Raw genomic sequence first — 24,839 nt, forward strand, 5'->3', positions numbered from 1 at the left:
ACTTTTAATTAAGCAAAATTTGAATTCAAGTGTAGAACTTATAATGGAGTATGTTTACTTCTCAGTACTTTCTCCATCACTGATCTGAGCCACAAACACAGATGTTTTTTTTTATCTTCTGCAGGAGTTCTTCAACCAGCTGTGTATTTTGGACGAGTTTGAGCTCGGACAGAGGGAGATATTCCCAAGTCTGAAGGAAGCTCCTAGTTTGGAGGTAACAACTGTTTATGCATGTTGACATGCCAGTACGTGGTACAAAAAGTTTGGCAAATATAACAACACTACTGCCTTTGAAGAAATGGCCTCTGTGGAATGATTTTGTCGTTAATGATAGATTTCAGATTGTAATGGCACATGCATGATGCACAGTTTTAACTGCAGACTAATATCAAGTTAAGGTTTTTAAAAATCTGCTATTGAACTCCACTGTAGTTGGACTGGAAACATGATACAGGATCTGTGTTTCCGAAGTTAATGGTATTCGCCTTAAACTCTGTGCTCCTCCTGTGTCTCTCAGCAGTGTGTCCTGGGCAGACATCTGAGGGAGAGTCCTGGGGAAACAGCCAAGCTACAGCAAGTAGCCCGGTCCTTGCTTCAGGGGGTAACTTGCCTCCTGGAACTGGGTGAAGAATGCATAAAAGAAAGGCAGATTAGTCAGGTTCACAACCGCAGCCAACTTCAAGCCGTTCTCTGCAGGCACAAGGTATCTCACTGTGCTTTCAGCAAGTTCTTCTAAACAGGCAGGTGAAGCCCAGAGTTAGGTTGGGCACTTTCCCAAGAGTGCGTGGAAGCCTCTTGATTGTTTTTCAAAGAGACAGCCATTGCTAAAACAGCCTCAAACAATCAATGACTAGACTTAACACAGAGATATTTAGACCTTAATCACATCCACTGCCTCATTTCTCTCTTCACTCTTGTTGCCTACTTTGCAATTATCTCTCTTCACTTCTGTCATAAATCTGGTCTCTTGGTGATGCAGAATCTCCTGCAGGTCCTCGGGTCTCAGTTGGCTTTTGTGCAGCATCTATTCCAGCGTGAGCCAGAAGTACTCAAGTGTCAAGAGGATAAGCGGCTACAGCTGGAAGTCAGGGCCAAAGCTTTGCAGCAACAGGCCCTGGAACAGGAAGTGGCTTCTCAAAGGAGGCTGCAGGTTTGTAGTGCACCTTTGCTAAAGGCCATAAGAATTCATATATACACAAATGAGAAGTTTCTTCTGGAATACTTGATTTTTTCTTTTTTTTCTGTTTCGGGGTGTCTATGGCCCAAAATCAAATGTTAAAATAGATGTGTGGGTTTCTGTTTGGGCCTGGCATAGGAGTGGACCCTCTGGGAGGATAATTGTGGTCAGCTGGGTAGAGTTTTGGATGAGTCTGAAGCCCTCATCAGCAGTGGAGAACCGGAGGGAGACGAGGAGGAGTTTGTAATACAGCACAGACTAGATGCCTGCCAGGTAAACCTGATCACCCTGCACACAAACACAGCATCTTTACTTTTCTCATCAAACTTTTCCTTACCTGCTCCTCTCGCTTTCCCTCATTCTGTCCCCTGGCTTTATGCAGCTCCTTTTCACTCTCGACATTCTTTCTCTCTGAGGCTTGCATTTGGTTTGTTCATCAACGTGCTGTAATTCAGTTTTGCAAATGTGCAGAAACTGAGGGAACAGTTTTGTCTGGTCAGCCGCTTGAATAAATTACATGAAAAACCAACAGGGCATCAGAATGAAATAGTGTGATACCAGAAACCATTTTTTCTGTTTTGGTTTAGATTTCTTCCTGTAAAAAGAACATGTGTAAAGTGAGGTTTATACTAAGTAATGAAGGCCATGCTGAGGACAACGCTGGTGAGTGTTTTAGTTCAGCCGTCAGGTGTTGTCAGATTAATGGAGGCCCGATCCTCCCGGTGACCTCCAGCTTTGGTTCTTTTAGACCATTTGCCTGTTTTCAAAGTCTTCTTTCGTTTTTGATAGTATTAATAGATTAATGGGTTGGATTTGATGGGACAAAGATTTTTGTTAGACAGACAAAGAGAGCTGTTGCCATAGCAGTGGATGAGTGAGTTGGCACGAAGATATTGAGGCAGAATAATAATGTGGTTGGTTTGTTTGTTTCTGTATTAATTTTCTTCTTTTCTCCTCACGTTCTTCATTACTTTGCAGCTATTCTCTGAATCTTTCCATCATCCTCTGCCATTCTTAAATGTCATTTCATATTTTTAGGCTCATGCTCTTGAACACCTCATCTCCTCTACAGCGCATCACATTTGCTCCATGCTGACCCTTCAAATGTTAGTGCTAAGAGAATGTCACAGAGTTTGTTCTAAGCTTGACATAAGCGCCCTCATTCCCCTCGTCATTCAGCAAACACTGGTCCAGTTAGACGAGCGCAGAGCTGCTTTAGGACTGCTCCTGGATCAGTGCAAGGTGCTGCAGGCAGAGCCAGTGTTTTCTGCCTCAGTCAGCCAGGCAGGAGGTGCTCTGGAGCTGCGGTGGAGGAGTGCTTTCAGGCGGACGGAGCAGGAGATTCAACGCTGCAGAGACATCCAGGACCTCCGGGCCAGGTGGGACAGGCTCAGAAATACCAATGTGTAACCTCTGGTGAAAAACTTCTGGGATTATTGTGCTTTAGAAGTCTTTATTATCCACAAGAGCAGGCCAGGCAGTTTTAATTATTGCCTGGCCTGTCTGATAAATGTTATTGTCTGGAACAGCCACATCAGCGATTTTGTTCATGGATACAAAATAAAACTATCATGCCAAAGTGTTTCTTCACTCCACAGGTTTTGGATATCAGGGACTGAATGTTATTTCACTACTTCTCAGGTCCTACAAAGTCTGTTTTTGTTTTTTTGTTTTTTTTTTGTTATTTCTATGAGGATCTGCAATATCCGTAAAGTATATCATGAAAAAAAAAGAGAGGTCACGCAAGGTGAATATGTGAATGATAAATGGTCTTAGTTTGCTTCAGGCCATTAGGTTTTAATCTTGCCTAGAAATATTTCACAGGATTTAGTCAGTAAATTTGAACGAAACATGCAGACTGTGTTTCCACATGAAATTTGCTGTTCACGGCAACATTTCAACAATCTGTTGTTCACACGCTCTAATATGTTTGTATCTGGTGCACAGCCATGACATCAGAGCAAATAAAAACACATGCCACTCATCCACAGTATTGTTTATTAGTACTGGACCCAAACCTCTGTGGTTTTCTGTCATGTTCTGCCCCACTGGATGAGCTACGTTTTTCTCATCCTCCCCACAGATTCCAGACAGGCTTCGCCACGGTCAGTAAATGGCTGGTTGCTGCCAACAAACACCTGAAGACGTGGTCAGACCTGGCGGACACCTCAGACCTGAGCCAGGAATGTGTTCACAATAATCTAATCAAGCTGCTGGTAAGGCTCTTGTATCTTCTCATCACCTTTCCGTACGACTAAAGCAGAAAAGCTGCTGTCGGCTCCGGCCTTTAACCTAAAAAAAAAAAAACATCCCAAGCAGAAAAGGCAGTCTGGTGTTTTGAATCTCCCAATATTTATTCTTTTTTAGAATTGCATTCTCTTGAATTGTTTTTGAAATTTGCTTTACTTTAACTATAAAGATATTATCATGTGTGGTTAATATAGGCAGAATATGTACAAACTAACTAAAGTGAAGCTCATCACTTAAACTTCACTGGCAGATAATCAAAATAAAGTAACAGTACAAACATGCTTCATTGCACCTGTAACGCAGCCATAGGACAAGATTTTACTGCATCCAGACACTGGTTAACCTCTGACTCTCTCCACAAGGACTTCTCCATGGAGGTGGAAGCCATGTCAGTGCAGAGGGCATCTGTTTGCAGGGAAGCCGCTCAGCTGCTCCACCTGAGGGAAGCTGATTGTCCCGGCCTGAGAGCTCAGGTCGCCCAGCTGGAGGCCAGCTGGAGCCAGCTCACCTCTGATCTGTCCAAGATACAAGACCAGCTGCACCAGGTGCAGTTTTTCTCCTGTGCTCGACCACGTACCCCATGAACTCTCAACATTGCTGCTTTCCAGTTCTCCCTTGAATTAAAACTTAATGGTCCACATTCCATGGAAGTGGTGTTGGTTTACAAAAAATAATTAGGCATTGAGAAATCCCTTCTGGTAAAGGGAGTGCAAACTTCACTTCAACCATGCTGACATCAGTTTTGGGGTGATTGAGGATAAGGAGGAGAAGGACACTTTTAAGGTTTCTTCACCATTTATCACCAGTGAATGGAACCAGATATTCTATTTTATAATAATTAAGTTAGATTTAGGTTTGACAGAAGGTTCATTTTGATGTCTTACATTTTGGCAATCACCTCAGGACAGGATGAAAAGATCTCATCTGCCAAAGAAAGATTTAATAATTTGGACAGGCACAAAGGTCAGATTGTAACAGAACTGATGTTTTCATTATGGCTACCTGGCTTGATAAATGAAATAAGATTATTTGAAAGTTAGAAATGAAAGTTAAAAGTAACTCCCTTCCTTCTGTGTTGTCTGTTAGCGGCTGCTGGCTCGATGGCCACCGGTGGAGCTGCTGTCTGACCTGGAGGACTGGCTGAAGAAGCTGGAGGCTCGGCTGAGCCAGGAGAAAGAAACAGTTCTCAAGGCCAAAGATGCTGCTCAGATCACTGAAGTCCTGCAGCGCTTCCAGGTGCTCATACCTCTGCTATTCACTGTTTTTTACATCCACTTTAATCAGAGGTTCAATTTCAGTGGTTATTTCAACTCAGGCTCTTTTATTCAGGATTATTTATTCAAACTACTCATTTTGAGTTGCCTGAATTTCAGAAATTCATAGTTAGATTATGTGTGCAGACAGAAGAGAGACGCATCTCCGAGGTATATTCTGTACAACTTAACATAAATTACATGTTGATCCTTGATTTTGTTGCGAACATTTCAAAACCCCCCCTCATATGTTTTTCATTACTGATTTCTATGTATCCAATGTTCTTTCTCAGGAGTTAAAGGCAGGCACTGTCAGTGGGCAGCTCATCCTTGACTTCTTGTGCCAGTCCGGGCCACAGGCGGTGGGACCGGATCTCCAGGCTCTCCGGTCTGAGCGTACAATGTTTGCTGAGACACTCTGCGCCCTTAGACTCCAGTGGCTGCACCTGCAGAGGGAGCTGGAGAGCCAGGTCAGTATCTCATCTACAAATATGCAATAGCACTGCTACCTGTAGAATTTAAAATTTAAAACAAAAGAGCCAACTGTAACTTTCTATAAGTTTTCAGGCTTAATACTTTGTGCTGATACTGTGTTGTATCAGCACAAATGTTGTTGCTGATGGTTCATCTTGTTACTGGAGCCTATTAGTCAGACTGTAAACATAATTCCATTTATGTCAACGTCTTATTTAACTCTCCAAATCAACTGAATTTTCCAATTCTGTTATTCGAACGCATGGATGAGCCACTGTTTGGCTTTGCCCCCCTCAGATACGTGGAGCTGAACAAATGCATCACACTTGTGCTGTCAGAGAGAGGCGGTTACAGCATCTTCATGGTTTCATAAAGCGACAGAAAAGGCAGCTGAATCAGTGGAAACAACCCACCAGTCAAACTCTGGCTCGTAAATCTCTGCTAGAGTGGGAGGTACAGTAACAGGAAGCAAGCGGGTGTGTGTTTGTTGTGCTCCTCCTGCTGCTGTGCTCAGATCTGAGGTTGCTCTGTTTTGTTTTTTTTTTCCTTCCAGGGAGTTGTAGGCAGAGTGAAGGAGGTGGCTGCAACTTTGCAGGAGTTGAAAACCACACGAGTGCATGCTGAAAAGGAAGTGGAGCATCCTTGTGATATCGCTTTCTCAAACCAGGCAGAGAGTGTTAGTCATGACTGCGAGGATCTTAGTCAACAGGTAAAACATAAACCGGTGAATTAAAGCACTACTTGTTACTGTGAGTTATTATAAGCTGTAAATCCAGTGCTAAAGCAGATGATGAGACATATTGTAGCCACATACTGTTAATATATTGTTTGTAAAATACATTGCTCTTCTATTCCCTACACAATTCCACTGATAACTTCTCACTGAAGAGAATTTAATTTACATTTAATTTAGAAGTTACCACAAAGTGAAGACACTGACATAGTTACCATACGAGTCAACAGTCTATCAAGGACCAAGGATCAGTACTCTCACATCTTTATATTAAAATAAACCGACAGGGCAGAGCTTTATTTCTGTAAATACGAAACCTGTACCTCAAAAATGTTGGATAGATGCTCCCTGTCTGTCAGGAAAACTGCATTACAAATCCTCATCCAGCTTCTCTCTGGTAATTTTCAGATGGAAGCTCTGAGACCTGCTCTGCAACAGACTGTTGCGGAGTGGAGTTGTTTTGAGAGAGATCTGAGGGAGGTTTCTCTGCACACCAGCAGGGTGCGCTGCGATCTGCAGCATCAGCGAGCTCCTCTGTTCTCGCTAAAGCAGGCAGAGGGATACGTGGCCCTCCTCCAGGTGAGCAAAAGCATCTTGTACGCGCTCGCACATAAAGGCTTTACAGCCACAAGACGAAGTAATCACATCTTGTATGACGGCTTTTAAGCTACAAAAAAAGAAGTCAGAAAGAAGCTTTTTGTTATTGTGAAACCGCCAGCTGTAACTGTGTAAAGTTAAAATCCCTTCCACCTCGTTGTGACAGATTCAGTAAAGGTGTGGGCGTACATGGACGTCAAGCTCTCAGTTCTTTTCAGTCCCTAAACTTAGGTTTTGGGGAAGTAAATGCACCACTAAAGAGGGAATGTGAAAGAACAGTGGTTTTTCTCTGCACAGCAACTCCAGGGGCAGGCTGGAGAAGGAGAAGAGCTTTGGGCGGCTGTGGAGAAATTGTTCCAGAGACTTGTGAAGACTCTTCATTGTGGAGCAGCACAGGCACTGGGTGACCAAGTGGAAGGAGAGCGAAAACGGTCAGTAGCATAGATTACAAGATTGACTGTGTCAGTGAATCAAATTTAAACATCAAGTGGAAAAAAATTCCACATACCATCACGATTCAGTGAACCCCATGTATTTACAAATTTAATTTAAATTCTCCTATTTGCATCAAACGCATTGTCACAACACTGAAAACAGGGCTGAGCCCACAGGCCATACATATTACCTATTATATACACATAATACATCATTACAGGAAAGTAAAACTAGTGACAGTATTATCTTAAAGACCTTGTTTGTGGGAGGAATCTCCAACCCCTGTCTCCTTTACACCTCTACTGTGTAAGCAAAGTAACACCCGTCAGAAGCAAACATTTTCCTGGCATTTATACAGATTACACACACTGTTAATATATTGTTTGACAGTGTCAATAAAATCATATAATACAAGTTAAATAGACAGTCGTGACCTTCCTGTGTGCAGATGAACACTACACAGTTATCGAGCACTGACGTATTGTGGCTTTGGCAGGTGGAAGGACCTGGTGCAGGAGCTGAAGGACGAGCACTTGAATGCTGGGGAGACACTTTCCCTCTGGCGGGAATACGACCGTCTCTCTGATAACTGCTCCCTTCACCTGCAGCACCTGTGGCTTCAGTGGGAGGAGCTGTTGAGTTCTTCACTTTCACCTGAACAGGACACACAGGCCACATTTCACCTAGTGGAGGTGAGTTTAGGAGCCTTTTAGCAGAGTGAATGAATGAGTGATGAAGTTTAGAGTAAGCGTGCACACACATGTATGCAAACATTATTGTTTTGGTTTTTAAAGAACTGTATGAAGATATATAAAATAAGATGGGATAAATCCTGGATCCTGAAAAAAGTAGAAGACATTACACTCATGACATGAAGATGATCAAAATTCGGCGACATCCTTGTACGTTCATGTCAGAAACACTGATTTGTTTATTCATGGCTCCCGAACATCTACAAATTCGATGTATTTTAACTGGAACTCATTTCTGGTATTGCTGAAGGTCACTGAGAGAAATTCCATGCTTGACTCATCCTGTTCCTGGTGTTGATTCAGAGAGTCTATGCTTTACATTCACCGTTTAATTAAATGTTTTTCTCAGTGACTGGTCTCCTGTTCTTGGAAAGGAACAGGCAGCATGCACTCACGGGCAGAAATATCAGCGATGATTTGTGCTGTGTTGGTACACCTGTTCTGTTGCTTTTTACTTATGCTTAGTTCAGATGCTGCATTACGTGCTGTTTTGCACATTCATGCAAAAAAACAAGCTTTAGAGTTTCCATTCATGTCATGTTTTCCATTTCTGCTCTCTTTAAAAATATGCAGGAAAGTGTATTTTGGATCACTTGAGTCAGAGCCATTTGTGGGAAACCAGGTTTCCATTTCATGAAGAAAAAAGCAGCCACAGTGTTATGATCAATTATTGATCAAAACAGTTGGAAAGATGATGATTGGAAAGACTATTTCTCCATTGCTTTCCTTATCAACCTATTCCTTTATCAGTCAAAGTGGTTATGTTTTTCCTCTCACTTTTTTTATCTCTAGAAGTTGCAGGGTGTTGCTGAGAACTTGCAAAGCAGTGTGGGAGATGTGCTGGAGGCCTCCAAGCCTCTCGCTGGCCGGTTAGAGCCACTGGCCTCAAATTTAATCCAATCAGAGACCAGACTGCTGTCACGTGATGTCCTGCTGCTGAGCCAGGCAGTGTCAGGGAAAAAGAAAAGTCTGCAGGTGAGAACATTTGTTAAAATATTATCTGGGATTTTTGCTATAGTTATATCAGAAATATGGAGTTTAACCACACAGACTAGTTTGCCAGAAGTTTGGTTTAAACATGAACTAACCAGAGATTAGTGAATGAAATGAATTTCACAAATCTGTATATAAAAGAAGTCAGTTACATGTCTTTCTGTTTGCAGGATGATTTGGAGGAACATCAACTATTTCATACTTGTCTGCAGACCCTTGAAAAGCAGACTCAGAACATACAACATAAACTGAAGGTCGGTTTAAAGGATGAAGACTCTGTGAAGGTTGGTCCGAATCCCTCTTATTTTCCATGAATGAGCTTCACTGGACATTCATTCATTCATTTTTGAACATCAGTTTTAAATTCAAAGCTCTTGGCTCATGCAAGAGATCTTGGCTGTGGTGGCTGAAGCTAAAAACGTGCTTCATGTTCAATATTTCTTGGATGTTTGGCAGGTTCTCTTGGAGCTCAGTGATCTGTTTCCGTCACTGGTTGACGTCAGGGATATGAGTGGCTATTTGACCCTTAACAGCCAGGAGACAGAGAGGCTGCACATGCTCAGCACGCACTGGATCGAAAGCATGAATCGCACATCTGACGTGAACAGGTGACAAAGTTTAGGTCTAAAATGACTGAGTTTGACATTACGTTTTGAAACAAGCACAGAGCTGTAATCACTATTTATTTGCACTTTAAAACTTGTAATATTTGATTGAAGTGGTTTGTCTCCACAATGCTGGCATTCGTTGTTACGTTGCATTGTTTTCCAGAGAGCTGCAGGCTGAGCGTCAGTGTTCCCAGACCTTTCAGGAGAAGTGTAAGAACCTGATTCACATAAAGGAGAAACTTGTTGAGCAATCAATGTCCAAGAAACCTCAAAGTCACTCCAGCCCCCAAGAGATGCTGACTGTCCATCAGGTACAGTGCACCTTTCAGATTCTCTGCATTTCTTTCGGTTCAGAAACATTACTGAGATTATTATCTGACAAACAGAAACCGGCCTCTAGATTACATAAAGACACTGCTTTTTTAAAACATTCTACATTTACACATGAGTCTGAAGTCTTGATAAACTACTCAGCTATATACTGCCCATGTGTTACTAGCTGACAAGCGTGTTGACAAAGAAATATTTGGTAATTAAGGCTTGAGGAAGTTAAATTGTTAAATATATCACTGTGATTATAGCAGGATGTTTGGCAGATCACTGATTCTCAATGTGTTCTCTCTCCTGCTGTTATCACTCATTCCCACAGAGGCTTCAGGCTGAAATAATTACTGGACAACAGCTTCTGCAGGGTCTTCTCTGTGATGCAGTCAAGTCCATGGAAAAAGAAACAGGAGAGAAAAGGTACATGAAAGCTACGGAAAAGTCTTGGAAGATATTAAATCATAGTTTAATAGTAAACCGTGTTTTGCTACAATGGCCAAATTGGCAGCCATAAAGTTTAAATAGTTTATGAATTCACATTGAGAGGCTAAGAGGCTTGATAGATGTCCAGAATAGGCACATTTTATTGCCAGCTGTGTCCTGGCACAGGTAGTACTTGTGAAATAATTTGTTTGTTGCGTCTAGAGGGATTAATCACCTAAGCCTCTGTAAGGCTGACAGAAACTAAACCAAAAGACTTCACGGATAAGGGTTTTTATTTATTGTCCATCACAGTCTCAATGAAAAGAGTTTCTTTTTACTCCACAAAACACCAGCGTTCCTCCTCCTTCCCTCCCATGTTTTTGGTGTAGGTTCAAGGTTGGTGTGCCTCTTACGGGGCTCATATTAGATAATATCCCTTTTGACACTTGGCAACCAGTCTGTAAGACAGTGGCAACCATGTGAACGCAACAGCTATCTGGAAGAAAGATTTCAGCAGAAAATGGGAAGCTAAGGCTGAGAAAGATCTGTAGATTAAGTTTATAGATAAAACATTAGATTCACTGGATATTTAAATCTTGACAGGACATGTGATGCATCATTGTCACAGTATAGATACCCAGTTGTGGGATGGAACATCAGACCTCAGTTGTTTTGTGTAGCTTCCATTTGTGGATTGATAAAATGTTTTACTCATCAACTCGCTTTTGGTATTTGTACCGAAACTAGCAGGTATCATATTGGCGCCAGTATTAAAAAAAAATCTGTCTGGGCCTCATACTGGAGGGAAACTGTGGTAGTAAAGTTATCTGTGAGGGGGGTTTGTGTTTCTTCAGACCCTGTCATCTAATAAAGTGATTAGAACTGAGGTTTTCCATTCACATTCCTTTCGTTGCTTATTACGGTCACACATGTTGTGCGCATGCTGACACAACAAAATGCAGAGTGCGCAGGTGTTTCCTGCCCTGGAACAGCTATGATCCTCTTTCCCTGATGCTTCCTTAAATCATTTTTTGAGGTCTTTGGAAAGCTTGGAAAGCTCTTATATTTTTAAAGGATCCAAAGGAAAGTTCCCTCTGTTCCCCCCTGCTGGGATTGATACTTAAGACGATGAGACCATCTTAAAATTCTGCTGATTTTGTGTTTTTGTAGCAATTGCCTGTGAATGACCGATGACAGACTTTGTATTTCTCCTTTTTATTTTATTACTTCCACCAGTTTATGCACTTTTTTTTTTGCAAAGAAAGCATATCATGCTCAATTTCATTTCATATTTCACAGTTAACAGCGACGTTAGTTTTTCTACAGATAGAACACATGATGTTAACTTCTTATGTTGTTTCATGTACAGATCTGAGCTCATGGCACAAGTGTCCAGAATGAGGGAGATCTGGTCCAGTGCCGTTGCTCTGGCCTGCCAGCGCAGGTCTTTGGCTAAAGAACAGCTCAGACAGCGGAGGACCTACCGCCACGGCTTGAAACGTCTGTGGAGGTTGTTGAGGGATGTTGACCCTCTGCTGCCCCCTGCTGGCCCCGCTCTGTGCACACTGCAGCATTTACGAAGCTGTGCGGATGACTGCCAGGTTAGCAAAGAAGTTTTCTGTCGACAGAAGTTAAAGCAAAAGACCTCATAAAAATTTAGTAATAAAATAGTAGAAACACATACATAAAGAAAAAACTGCCAAGGGTGTAAACACATTTCAGCCACATGCCTTTGAAGCATAGTAGAAAAGACTATTTCCAGTCTATTACAGCTGAATCATTAATTGACTGATGCATGCCCAGGATTGTTGTATGGATGAAGGCAGATGCTGTGTTTAATCTGACCAACTAAACGTTCAAGCTTCAGGCTTAATATTTTTGAGTACAAGTACAAACAAAATGCATCCAACCAGTCTCCCCTTATGTGTCCAAGTGTGCTGAGGAGGCTTTGGGTCTGCACTCGACCGTGTACAACCAGACACTGGAGGCTGGTAAACGTTTGTGTGAAACCATGACGGAGTCTGAGAGTCAGATTCAGCTGCAGTCGGAGCTCCAGGCCATAGAGGAGGCCTGGAAACAAACCACATCGCTGCTGGGCAGGAGAAGAGACCTGGTGAATACAGCTGTTCAGGTAACAGCCATATTTATTATTTTTATTGTCATTATTGTCATTTATTTTACAATAAAAACATTTGACAAAATCTATTTATAGGTGAGAAAATCTAAACGTCACTGCTTTGACAAATGGTCAAAAGTTATTTACAGTGTAGCCCAATAAACCTGAGGGATTACGTTTTGCATGACCCATATCCAGGACCTGATCCTACCCCGATAAAAACACACACATGAGCTGGTGTGTTGCACTGGCACTGAGCTCCTGCCAAGAGGGATCAAAGAGCAGCTCAGATCTGTCCATGATCCACATCCAGACACCACTGGTTATCAGTGTCTGTCCCTCCTACTCCATCACTGTTACACTGCAGTGTTCATATACTGTGTTGTACAATAACAACTGAATGCCATGGCTGATATTTTGGTTGTATGCTAGTGGCTTTTTTTTTTTTTTTTGGCTCTAAGCCGTGCGTGATCGCTGCTGTCCAAGTTTTAGAGGGTCTTTCCTGCTACATGAGCTGTGATGATTACAGTACAACATGTGAATGTTTTGGTGTCCAGAGAGGTCAGGGAAAGTTGTGTTAACCCCCTTAAGCTAAACAGGATCTACCCGGGGAAAGGAAAATCCCTCTGAGCAACATGTCAAAGATCACACAGAGAGCAGCATTAAAGCACAAACTAGAGCTGACAGCAAGAGACTGGCTTGGTCATCAAATACAGTCGAGTATCAGAAGATTTTTAGGAACACAAATCTGGTGTTGCTTTTGTAACGTGAGAGTATTAAATATATTTTAAAGCAATCGTTTGAAAAGTTTATCAACTGATTAGATGATCATGGTTGATCATTTTAGTTTCTGATTCTGAAAGATTCATATTTACGAGAACATTAAAAGAACAGGAATGAGCAGTGCTGCCTTAATGTGATTTAACAAACTTTTTTTTTTTCAGATGCAACAACAAGCAACTTGAAAAAGCAGGTTACCTCTGTGTTGATTGAACTTGTCCCTGTTTCATTAGATGCTTCATTCAGTGATTCTCAAAATGTTGTTTCCAAAAATATACTGAATAGGATTTCACAGAAGCCCAGAGTTTTGTTCTCAAACAATCCAAATCACAGTGTGCCTGTGTCCTGCTGCTTATTTAGAAGTGGTCTCGCTGTCAGGACGGGATAACCAGCATCATGGCTGACCTGGATGAGGTGAAGACCAGGATAAAACAGCAGATGCCTGAAAGACCAGAGGACTCTGAGACAGAGAAGCTCGTTCAGGTGATTAGAAAATGGCTGAAAAAAAAGTGTTTGTGAATGTATTAAATTAATATCACATCTTATTGAAAAAGTAGATAAAAACCTTTATAGCAGATTTTATATAAATCAGCCTGCACAAAAACAACCAGAGCTCCAACAGGTGCTAACTTTTAAAGTAATGCTAGTGCCCAAAAGGATAGTGGCTACCACTGAGGATACTGAGGTCATGCTCTTCGTATTTGTTCTAGGAACTTTAGACTTTTAGCAACCAAAAATAAAATTGAACAAACCTCTGTACCAGCTTTTAGAGCTTCATGTTCAAAAATAAATTTATAGTTAACTGAATTAATAAAATAGCAGCATGTGGACGTCAGGGAGACTTTGACTGTGGCTGAAATAACTCACTGTTGTCTTTATAGTGCACAATGTTTTCTCATGGTGCCCTGAAGAATTCCGACCTGGAACAAGTCATAAAGTCATAAAGTTAATTCAGTGAAAACACTGTACGATGTGTGTGACATTAAGACATAACGCTGTCATATAAGTTCCAATAGCATTCATCAGCGTGAATCTGTAGGAGGAAAACCTAATTGGTCAGCCATACTGAAAACTGGCAAAAGTTTCCCCACCCCTCATCTCCATCAGTATCCACCCCCCATCCCACCAGAGCGTTTCTGAGTTTACCCCCCTTTCTCTTATTTAATACCCCCATGCTTTCACTCCCCTCCCCCTTTCTACCCCTTCTACCCTCCCCCTGTCCCATCCACAGCCCTTTAATCTGGAAGGTCAGAGCAACTGCGAGCAAGAGAGAGGTAGAGAAGCGTGTACGCACAGCGTGTATATGGCTGTCTGACCGGGTGTTTAAGTGTGTGTGCCTGTGTGTGTTATGCAGGAGACGGAGTTCTCTCTGCAGCGTTTGGCCAGTGGACTGAGGGAACTGGGCACCATGAAGACAGACCTGTCCCAGTACATTGCGGCTGGTGACTCGGCTCTGCTGGAACAGCAGCTGGAACAACTCCACGGTCAATGGGAAGAGCTTTGCATGAAGGTGAGAACTGACAAAATATATATATATCTAGAGAGAGAGAGAAAGAGAGAGAGAGAAATAGTGAGGCAGTAAAATGATCCAGAGAAAGTTAGAGATTGTAGATGGTGCAGGTGGAGAGGGAGTTTTGGGAGAGAGGGGAGAGAGAAGGAGGGAAAAATCGCTACCAGCGGTTCCTTGGCGGTGACCAGCAGCACAAAGCCTGTGCACCACTGGGGCTGAGCACACACACACACACACATACACACTCACACACTCATTTGTCTGAGAAAAGAGCCAGCATGTGCAGGTTTATGGAGGGAAAACTTAACTTAACTTTCCTTCCTGTAGGTCAAATCAGTTTATTCTCTTAGCATTTCTACTGCAAAGGTTTTCTAAGCTCTGCTTATATCAGCATGCAGAGCAATTGAAGCCCTTTGCAGTTTATTAAAAAGTTTGGAAACAGCCTCTTGACAGATTTTTAAGGTTTTAATTAGCTCCTGACTCAGACTCGCTGTGTAAGCTAAGCAATCACATGAAACTCTCCAACAGAACAGGCAGCTACACTTTATACACGCAGGCTCAAATTCCTGCACTTAAGTCTTTTGGCTTAAACATAAATGCACTTTTGTTCTTGAGGAACCAACGGTTATGACATGCTCGGGACATTTTCTTTGGGTTATTAGGGTTAGGGTTATAATTTGCGCTGGTGCTAATTGGGCCCCCAGTTTGCCTGGCTGCTTCCACCTGCCTCCTATCTTGGCAGGAGCAACTGGGATTCACAGATGCAGCAGCCAGTATGCCCAGTCATTAGGTTTTCTTTTGATGTTTTGGGTTTTGTATGCGGCATTGTCTTCATCACGTGTGTTTTTATTTTCTGCTAAATTGTGGATTTAGTGGAAGCAAAAAAAGCTAATAATTAGAGAAAGCACCGACTAATGTCTGCTGTTTGATCACACAAGATTTTTCATCCCTATTCATTTGACATTTGCCTCGGAGGGGGGGGGGGGGGCATAGATCTGAGCCACAGCAGTTTACTCTGCACAGTTAACAGGTTGTAGGTGGGGGAAGCCACTGGAATGGGTTGGACGAGCAGATGGCTTGGCTGGGTCTAAAGGGATTCAGGGGACAGGCTCTATTGTTCCTGGGGAAGCACAAAGTCCTCACGGGGTGACTGCAGCTCACAATGCTCCCTAAATTCTCCAGAGTCCAAAGGGCCCAGCAGTGTTAGTACATTAAAACCAAAGCAGGGCTCGTTTAAATCAAATAAATGCCACTGAAGAGTAAAATATAGCCGGTTCAAACATGCCCCGTGGGCTCGTTAAGCCCTTTAGCCTCAAAAAGATCATCAGCCCCCTCCTCGGCTGTGTAATGGGGTGTTTTCATGGCATTAATCTGTCATTAGGAAAATGGACCTTGTTAATTTTATCAAATAGCCAGACTCCTGGGTTTTTTTCTCAATTCAGTTGATTAATGATTCAGATAGATTAAAAAAATAAAGTTCCTACTGCTTCAGTGTAGTCAGAGGAAACACTTCTATTTGCTCAGCCTTATGGTGTTTCATTCAAACACATATTTTTTTAATACTTTAGGGATTTTGAGGTGAGCTATTTTTCTCAACCATACACACCCATGCACCAAGCTCAGGTCTACAAAATGCTTTGTGGTGTATTTTGGGATTTGGGTCACAGTGTTTACTGGTTACATACCAGGAAGTGTCATAACACATAACCCTCTTTCAGACTGGACTGACATTTGTAAATCAGATCTCATCAGATCTCTAGTTTAAAATCTACTACTACTACTACTACTACCTTTCAGGTAACAGAACCATCTGCCCTTTGACTGGACTCTGCTTTGTGATTGGACCGTCATTGTCCAGTCAGGTTCAGCTGTAAAGACAGGGCCCAAATTTGCGTCACACACAGTGTGGGAACTTTGAGTGCCTCTTAGTAGAAATCTTTTCTACACGTTTGACTTACTGCTACAAACTTTCAAATTGTTTTTGAACACTTTACAAGCTCATAATCTTACTGATCCTAATTTGAGCCCATAATTATTTGTGTTACTGACACTTCACTCATACTTTTCAAAGATATGTCTCGCTGGCATGAAGTGTGCAAAGTTGCCTAATTCCAAATTGTTTAAGTGGACTCTGCTTTTTCCAGGTTTCTTTGCGCAGGCAAGAAATCGCAGACCGACTCAATGCCTGGACCATCTTCAACGACAAGAACAAAGAGTTCTGTGATTGGCTGACTCAGATGGAGAACAAGGTGTGCCACAGCGGAGAGCTGAGCATCGAGGAAATGGTGGAGAAGCTCAAGAAGGTACAAGATCTAGGAAATGTTGTTCCCTCCTACCCACATATAGGGGTTTTCATAGTTTTTCATTTGAAATCCACCTACACATGAATGGTGGTAGGACTCCTTCTGATATTATACGATTGTTTTAGGATTATAGCAGACACTGCACGTCTAATCTCTCTGGAATCCTCCAGAAGGCCTATTATAAAACTTTTGTACAGGATAAGACTTGCACGACTATTCCCTGCAAATAACAGTCTGTAACTCCCACAGTGATTCAGTGCATGGGTAGCACTCATGCAGGCATGATTAAAATCCATACATGAGCAACATGCATTATGCTGTTTATAACAGATGGTGGCCTGGAATGAAATGGCTGCGTGCCCTTTGTTCTCACACAACAGTTGTCCTTTCAGTGACTGAGAGCCTTTTGTACTTCCTCGTCTCATCATGAAGATTGCTCATTTAGTACACAAGATGATAATTGGTTCGAACGTTGCAGGATCAATGTTTTGGGCTGTTAGATGAGATGAGAAAATTACAGGCATGTGATAGCAGTTTAAATTATTCGGAGAGCTGAAAATGGTGCTTCCTGGTGACGGCCGACTGCTCCGGGGGGTGGAAACAGGTGCCTGACAGGTTGAATGAACTGGACACTCAGAAGTAGAACTGTGTGTGTGTGTAATAAAAGCTAATTCTTATCATGCCACATCTCCACAGGACTGCATGGAGGAAATCAACTTGTTCAGTGAGAATAAGAGCCACCTGAAGCAGCTGGGCGAGCAGCTGCTGTTGGCCAGTGATGAGGCCAAGCAGACCCAGGTCCACGGCTCGTTGCAGGAGGTCAACCAGCGCTGGAACAACCTCTTCCACCACATCGAAGCCAGGTGAGAGCAGCGACAGCTGCCACAGAAGCTGCACGGAGGGATTTGTTGACCCACTAACATGCACAGTATATGTGCGTAGTTGTATCAATGAAGCACTTTGCAAAAAACACAAAAGCAAAGCAAACAATGTTGGAAAATTGAGTGTGTAAACCACAAGTGTGGAGGCCAGTCAGTGAGGACTTTTAAAAGGCAAAAGGATGGTTAAAATAAAAATCAAAGTGTGTGTATATGTGTGGATGGTTACTCAGTTTTGCTGAGTGCTGCGCACTAAATTCAGCCCATTATTATTCTTCCGCACAAGCACCTTTCACAGCAAAGCCACTCTGCATTAAAAAGCATAATTAAGGACTGACAGGCTTTAACAGGGAGCCTGTAATTAAACAATAGCTCTAATGCAGAACCATCCACCTGCTGTTGTGTATTCCTGCAGCTGTCGGGAATACACGGCTCCTAATGTACAGACTGGTAGAGGTTAAACCCCTGCGATGATAAACAGTTACTGCCCCCGACCGCCCCTCAGACAGATGGACAGTCCTGAGATACAGACTTCACTCCTAGCCCTGTGCACCCAACCTACCCCCACCATCATGGAAAAAAAAAAACCAAGCTAAAATCTCAGACAGTACCATATGTCCCCTATGTCCACACCCCTCCCTTTTTCTAGTTTGTTGGATGATGTGAGCGAGGGTGGGTGGGTCAGTGTAGAAGGCGAGGGGTCTGTCGGCATGCATTAATCACTGATTCTCACACTGAGGTCCCCTCAAAGATTCCACGAGCAGATTTCAGGGGGCTGGATCCCGTGCAGGCGAGATGTGGAATAACGTCCAGAGTATGTCTGCCCCTCACTTATTAAATGTTTGTTATAGATGGAAACTGCTACAGTAGAATTGGGGTGCATCCATACCAGGCACAGGCTTTAGTAACAAAAAACATATGTATTCTATAATTTAATTATAATACTGTAACTCAAAGCACATGTACAGTAACAAGACATGTAGCTACAGTGATGAGAGTAAACATCAGTTGGAGTTTGGTCTGTGCGTAACTTTCAGCCCTCCTGTGGTCAGCTGCACTTTAACTCCGTCCCCTAACTGTATATCCTCTCTCCTTTCTGCTCTGTTTTCTCCATCCACTCTCCTGTTGTCCTTTTCCTCAGCAAGGACCCCTGACTGGGTTTTGTGTCTTTGTTTGGCCTCCACATGAAGCTGCTGGCCTTTGTTAGTCTGTCAGAGGTGGAGGGGGAGTGAAAGGGAGTCAGGGACGATTTAGCTGACTGGGATGGTTGTATCTGCAGAGTGGGAGAGTATCTGCTGGACAGAATTTACAGTGGCTGTATTATGTCTTCATTACACGGCCATGAACATGAAGCCACATAAACTACACGCACAAACTCCCACTGACTACACACTGTTCATTATTCATGAACTTTGCTTTGGGATTGCAGTCATTTGCATTTTCTTACTATTGGTGTTATCACAGCACCTGAGGTACAGCTTTTTCCATTTCACATTTTTTCTAAAAGTATTGACTTTTCCAGGTTTAAATTTTAATTTGCCCAATACTTTTACAGTTTATGACCAAATACCCACAAAACTAATGACATCCACATCAGCCTCAGTTTTACTTTGTATTAAGTTCTAATTAGCAAATGTTACCAGGCTAACACACTAAACTAGGTGTGAATCTGGTAAATATTACTCCTGCTAAACATCAGGATGGTAGCACTGTCATTTTGAGCATGTTAGCGTTTATCCCAGAGTGCAGCCTCACAGAAAATCCATTTAACAATCGAAGCTTCACCGTATAAAGCTAAATGGAGTCTTACACTGGCAAAAATCTGATTCAGTCCGAAGCTGTTTTTGTGTAAGTGTAAGTAAAGACGAGTATGAAGCTGAGCCACTGTACCAAACGATTCCAGCTTTCAGTTAACATCCTGCCGTTAAAGGTCCAAAGCTTCGTCCGGATCTCTTAAGAACAGATCTAAAAGGGCTCTCACTCATGCACACACTCACTTAATCTATAGTCGTCCCTGTGTCTGGCATCTGTTGGGGACCCTTTCATGCATTCTTCAGGCTGCCACTTACACTCACAGCTGTTTTTAGTGCGTATTATTTTGGTAGAGAGCATCTCCCTCTTAGCCCTGACAGGCTCTGTTGGACCTCGACAGGAGAGGAAGGATCAACTGGGCAAATTAACTCAAACTCCCAAATGGGGCACATTTTCAGAGGCTTTTAAGCCTCTGAAGAGAGCTTTTATTGTCCCGAGCGTTGCTATGACACCAGTCAGTGTGGGGCGGTGTGTGTGTGTGTGTGTGTGTGTTTTCACAAGGGGGTAAGTTGCCATGGAGACTTTGGAAGTTTTAGTGTAAGATACCTGAGAGAGTTGTAGGTTAATGAATAGTTTGTGTGTTTGTTTGTTTCTGTCTCTTTTGTCATTTTTTTCTGCCTCTGTTTTTTCTGTAGTTTTTCTTTTGTCTTATCGATTTTTGTGTCTGTTTCTGACTTTCTTGCTGTTATTTTACATTGTTGTCTGAAAAAGTCTCTTTTTCTTGCACTTTTCTTTCTTTCATTCTTTCTTATCTTTGTTTCTTTCCACATCTTTGTTTCTCTGACTGTTCTCTTTTTTCTGTTTCCCTATCAGTCTTTCTTTTTTATTTTGTTCTTTTTTTAATCATGTGTTTTTCAGGGACTGTACAGAAAAGAAAAATCTCATACAAAGAGAAGAGATACCTTATAAGAATTAATCTGAGGGGTCAGTTAATTAACAGAGTATAAAAGTGGCAACTCAAACTTTTCATTTACTTAGTTCTTCCACCAATCTTTTTATCTTGTGATTTACACGATCTTTTTATCCCCTCACACTTCAAAAAGTATCCTTTACTTTTTTTGGTCCCAAGTTGACATTTCTTCTTCTACTTTTAACAGTTAACAAGCCTAAAATGTCAGAAGCCACTTTTTTGGATGTTTGGTGGTTTGCTAGTTATAAAATTTGAATTCTAAAGTTTTTACAACAGTCTGTGTGTGTTTTGCAGGGTGAAGAAGCTGAAGGAGACTCTGGTGACAGTGCAGCAGCTGGATAAGAACATGAGTAACCTCTGCTCGTGGCTTTCCCGAATCGAGGCCGAACTGTCCAGACCAATCACCTACAGCGTCTGTCACCACCAGGAGATCCAGAGGAGGCTGGCCGAGCAGCAGGTAGACAGACAGACAGTAAATGACACTGTCCATACTAACATGACCACCTCATATTGTGCTGTTCTCGCAGACGTGGATCATTTCACTGTTTGGGGTTTCGTCCTTTCATTTCTTTGTATCATTTCTGGCTGTTCAATTTGTTTGACTATTTCTTCTTTTGTTTTTTGTTTTTTTACTCTTCCTGCTATTTTATTTTTCTGTTTCTTCTTTCATCTGTATTTCTACTTTGTTTTCATTGTTTTGTTGAATTTTCTTTTCCTTTATCTGTTTCCACTTTTTTAGTTTTCTGGTTGTCTGTCGCTTCCTCTCACTCTTTGTCTCTGTTTATGTTTAATAATTTATAACCTGCCTTTGTTTAATTTTGGGAGTGGTGGTCTCTGTCTGTGGGCTGATGTTTAATACATGACATCTTTGGCACGGACTGAGGTGATGTCTCTCTTCATGTCTGTCCATGTGTGTGTCCAGGAGCTGCAGAGGGACATTGAGCAGCATACGGAGGGCGTAGCGTCGGTGCTCAGCCTGTGTGATGTTTTGCTGCGGGACGAAGATGCTGCTGGCGGCACGGAGGCGGAGAGCGACTCCCTGCAGGAAACCAGCCACAGCCTGGACCAGCGCTGGAGGACCATCTGCGCCATGGCTCTGGACAGGAGGCTGAGGTAGGAAAACACACATGCATGTATCAGTCAGTCTTTGGATCAAAGTTTTAAAGACAGAAGAATTTTACTTCTGGGTTTTTTTAGTCTGTTCCTGTCTTGTGACTTACATAATTATTACATAGCTGTTGAACAAACTTTAGTTGAGTGGTCCATAAACACATTTTGAGGCAGCTGTTCTGGAGCTCTCGAATGTGTCACAGTTGTCCCACTGAAGCTGTTCAAATTTCCATTTTCTAGAGTGCTTTTTTTCCACACCTGATAATGTCACGCTGCCATTTTGTTCATTTCTAATAAAATAAACCACCTTTTTTTTCAAATCCAGGCAAAGCAAGAATGTTAAAAAAGAAACAAAGAAATTCACTCATTGATAAGAATAACATTTGTATGATGTCTCCTTGTAGGATCGAGGAGACGTGGAGACTCTGGTGCAAGTTTCTCGATGATTACTCACGGTTTGAGGATTGGCTGAAGATGGCCGAGCGCACCGCTGCCAACCCCAACTCTGCAGATGTCCTTTATACTGTTGCCAAAGAGGAGCTCAAGAAGTTCGAGGTCAGTTGTGAGGTCAACTGAGGGAACAAACTTGAAGCAGCTTCTTTTGTTTGCTTGTTTTGTTTCTTAAAGTGAAACGTTCTCATTGTTCTGTATTGAATTTTATGTGACTTTCATACATTCATAATTCATAACTCATGACTTGACAAAGGTGTTTGCCTTTCCTCACATTCAAGGTGTTAGTTCTTAATTGGAGAAATGATGTCTATATTTACTCCAAATCCACGGATCATCCTGTCCTTTTCAGGGTTTCCAAAGACAGGTTCATGAGCGACTGACCCAGCTGGAACTAGTCAACAACCAGTACCGCCGTCTGGCCAGGGAGAACCGCACCGACCGGGCCAGCCAGCTCAAAGCCATGGTCCATGAAGGCAACCGGCGCTGGGACACCCTGCACCGCAGAGTGGCTGCCATCCTCCGCAGACTCAAGGTAAAACATCGTCTTAAATGAGCGTGAGCACCTGCACTTGTGTGAGCAAAGACTTGACTTTTGCAGTCCTCTGCTTTGATTGTCTTTGATTGTCAAGTTTTCACAAGAGAACCTAACGAGTTTCTCACTTTCTTAATTGCATTAGAAAAATAAAAATAAAATAAACCTGTATTTACTCTCTTTTCCATTCTGTCTTCATGTTTCTCTCAGTATTTTACCAGCCAGCGGGAGGAGTTTGAAGGCACCAGGGAGAGCATGCTGGTGTGGCTGACCGAGCTGGACCTGCAGCTCACCAACGTCGAACACTTTTCAGAGAGCGACGTCCATCACAAGATACAGCAGCTCAATGTGAGGACACGGTTCACGCACAGGCACTTCTTTTATAGCGACTGCACAAGGCACAAACTGCAGGTCACGCTCAGTGCGTGAGGAAAAGCTCTGCTCGGTTTATTTTAAAATTTTCTGAACAAACATACCTCTTTGTGATCAGTAATAAAACCAAAATGATTGTTTTTATTATTAAGGCCAAACTTAAGGCTTCAGTTTTAAACTGTGTGTATTTTAGGAAGGTTTCTCTTCCAGTTCAATTACTGGAAACTTTTACAAACAGTTGTGTTTGGTTTTCTGAAACATTCTTCTCATGTTCCTGACTCTGTTCATACAACCATTCAACCCTCTTCCTGCAGAGTTTCCAGAAGGAGATCACGCTGAACACTGAGCGCATCGACGGGCTGATAGTGTTTGGAGAGGGTCTGATCCAGAGGAGCTCACCGCAGGATGCAGCGCTGATAGAGGACGAGCTGGAGGAGCTGCACACCTACTGCCAGGAGGTTTTCAGCAGACTGGTCCGCTTCCACCAGCGCCTCAGCCAGCCCCCGGTGAGCTGGATCACACACACAGGAAAATTTTCAAATAAGCAACTCTTCTTTTTGTTCAGGGGCACATACAAAAAAAGTTTGGTCACCAAAGTAACAGAGTGGTTAGTTGGAATAACCAGGAGATCCCTGATCCCTCAAGGTTCTCGAGCTGTACTGTGGCTCATAAAGACGACTCACATATTCACACCTGGCTGAATACCTGTTATTTCTTTGCCTTAGATCAGAGAAGAGCCTGAGCTCTCTCGTACCACCTTTTCCTTGGAGTCGAGCTTGGAGCTGATTGGCCGGTCGTGGCTTGGGCGGAGCCAAGGAAGCCTCCCGGCCACGCCCACCCACCTGTTGGCCTCTCCGCTGGAGCGTTCAGGGCGGGGGACACCGGTGAGTGTGGACTCCCTGCCTCTGGAGTGGGACCACACCGGCGACGTGGGAGGTTCGTCATCGCATGAGGATGATGATGAGGAGGAGGAAGAGCATGAGGAGGAGGGAACGTACTTCAGTGCACTATCAGGTACATTTACAGTGTGTAATCAGGTAGATTAAGAGATTTTAAAAAATCAACAGCCACAGATTTTCAAACATGGAGACGACACAGTCATCCTGTTGTACTGATGTGTGAATAAATGTAATGAATAGGTAAAAAGGACTGAAAAGCCCAGCACACCTGTCTCCACAGTTAACGATCTGTTCAGTTGCTGTTGGATAGTTAGTGTTTTATTAGAACGTAACAGCAATGAAACAATCAGCAAATTAAGTTTTATGTCTCCACTCGATTTGTTCTCTTGCTGCTGCTCCTTCTCTCTTGTTTACTCATTCTGTCAACTTGTGTGGACACACTCTCTCCATCGCTCTTTTTTTTTTTTTAACTAGTTTGGAAGCCAACAACAAAGCTTCAAACTCCGTTTCTAAAACAAATAAATATTAAGAAAAGTCCACCCCTCATCCTAATATTGATACTAGTCGTGCCCACTTCTTGTTTTGTGAATCATGCTGTGCACAAGTTGAAGCAGTCGCAGTGCCCTGAAATTCTCTGCCGCAATAAATTTAGACAATAAATTTGAACAATGAAACAATTACATAGTTTATTTTTACTTCAGCCGTACTCAAATGAAATCAATAAACATTTGATGTAATGATGCGTAATGTACATGTCCATACTCCTCTGGTCTGACCCCTCTCTCCTCTCAGAGGCGGAGTTGACTGAGAGCCAGGAGGATTTTGTCAAAGCCCCAGAGGCGGTACAAGCCTCTTCACTGGGTAGGCACCACAGCATCTTCACTTCCTGCTTAATAAATGTGTTCGCAGCTCATCACGGTGAAATAAATGTCCTGCAGGAATCTTCCAGCATCTCATGTATCATTTGCATCAATTTACTTGTCGTGCTGCTGCTTTGGTACTTTGCTTCCTGTAGCTGTGCTCTAGAAAATCTTTGAGTGCCAGTGCAAAACCTTTCTACTTCTTTCTTTCTCTGAGACAGTGGTCTGAAATTTTAAAATTACACTGACTGGCTCATGGGGAGGAAATAATTATAGGTGAAAAAA

General features: G+C 42.6%; 2 protein-coding genes across 5 annotated transcripts in view; both read left to right on the forward strand.

Annotated features, from left to right (window-relative positions):
- syne2a (spectrin repeat containing, nuclear envelope 2a) overlaps window positions 1–3,435 on the forward strand; it is a 41,630-nt gene extending 38,195 nt beyond the window's left edge. Inside the window, exons 75-80 of the mRNA XM_041064953.1 lie at window positions 125–214; window positions 518–703; window positions 980–1,150; window positions 1,316–1,450; window positions 2,357–2,556; window positions 3,261–3,435. Of these exons, the coding sequence (XP_040920887.1) occupies window positions 125–214; window positions 518–703; window positions 980–1,150; window positions 1,316–1,450; window positions 2,357–2,556; window positions 3,261–3,435 (957 nt within the window). The remainder of the gene's footprint in view (window positions 1–124; window positions 215–517; window positions 704–979; window positions 1,151–1,315; window positions 1,451–2,356; window positions 2,557–3,260) is intronic.
- The window catches only part of LOC121199612 (nesprin-2), a 61,014-nt gene that overhangs the window by 546 nt on the left and 35,629 nt on the right, over window positions 1–24,839 (forward strand). For 2 of the 4 annotated variants that reach the window (XM_041064459.1, XM_041064462.1), the window contains exons 3-35: window positions 125–214; window positions 518–703; window positions 980–1,150; window positions 1,316–1,450; window positions 2,357–2,556; window positions 3,261–3,393; window positions 3,790–3,972; window positions 4,514–4,663; window positions 4,974–5,150; window positions 5,452–5,607; window positions 5,708–5,863; window positions 6,296–6,466; window positions 6,782–6,915; window positions 7,416–7,611; window positions 8,464–8,646; window positions 8,835–8,948; window positions 9,121–9,272; window positions 9,436–9,583; window positions 9,922–10,016; window positions 11,389–11,620; window positions 11,953–12,150; window positions 13,276–13,398; window positions 14,270–14,425; window positions 16,570–16,728; window positions 17,425–17,591; window positions 20,623–20,785; window positions 21,251–21,441; window positions 21,843–21,993; window positions 22,241–22,423; window positions 22,634–22,771; window positions 23,110–23,301; window positions 23,521–23,809; window positions 24,487–24,555. In XM_041064459.1, coding sequence (XP_040920393.1) covers window positions 3,799–3,972; window positions 4,514–4,663; window positions 4,974–5,150; window positions 5,452–5,607; window positions 5,708–5,863; window positions 6,296–6,466; window positions 6,782–6,915; window positions 7,416–7,611; window positions 8,464–8,646; window positions 8,835–8,948; window positions 9,121–9,272; window positions 9,436–9,583; window positions 9,922–10,016; window positions 11,389–11,620; window positions 11,953–12,150; window positions 13,276–13,398; window positions 14,270–14,425; window positions 16,570–16,728; window positions 17,425–17,591; window positions 20,623–20,785; window positions 21,251–21,441; window positions 21,843–21,993; window positions 22,241–22,423; window positions 22,634–22,771; window positions 23,110–23,301; window positions 23,521–23,809; window positions 24,487–24,555 — 4,417 coding nt within the window. In that variant the 5' untranslated portion in view covers window positions 125–214; window positions 518–703; window positions 980–1,150; ... (2 more) ...; window positions 3,261–3,393; window positions 3,790–3,798. The remainder of the gene's footprint in view (window positions 1–124; window positions 215–517; window positions 704–979; window positions 1,151–1,315; window positions 1,451–2,356; window positions 2,557–3,260; window positions 3,394–3,789; window positions 3,973–4,513; window positions 4,664–4,973; window positions 5,151–5,451; window positions 5,608–5,707; window positions 5,864–6,295; window positions 6,467–6,781; window positions 6,916–7,415; window positions 7,612–8,463; window positions 8,647–8,834; window positions 8,949–9,120; window positions 9,273–9,435; window positions 9,584–9,921; window positions 10,017–11,388; window positions 11,621–11,952; window positions 12,151–13,275; window positions 13,399–14,269; window positions 14,426–16,569; window positions 16,729–17,424; window positions 17,592–20,622; window positions 20,786–21,250; window positions 21,442–21,842; window positions 21,994–22,240; window positions 22,424–22,633; window positions 22,772–23,109; window positions 23,302–23,520; window positions 23,810–24,486; window positions 24,556–24,839) is intronic. The other 2 variants (XM_041064460.1, XM_041064461.1) reach the window with 2 other exon arrangements.

Source organism: Toxotes jaculatrix, chromosome 19 (assembly GCF_017976425.1).
Source record: "Toxotes jaculatrix isolate fToxJac2 chromosome 19, fToxJac2.pri, whole genome shotgun sequence".
Lineage (NCBI taxonomy): Eukaryota > Metazoa > Chordata > Actinopteri > Toxotidae > Toxotes > Toxotes jaculatrix.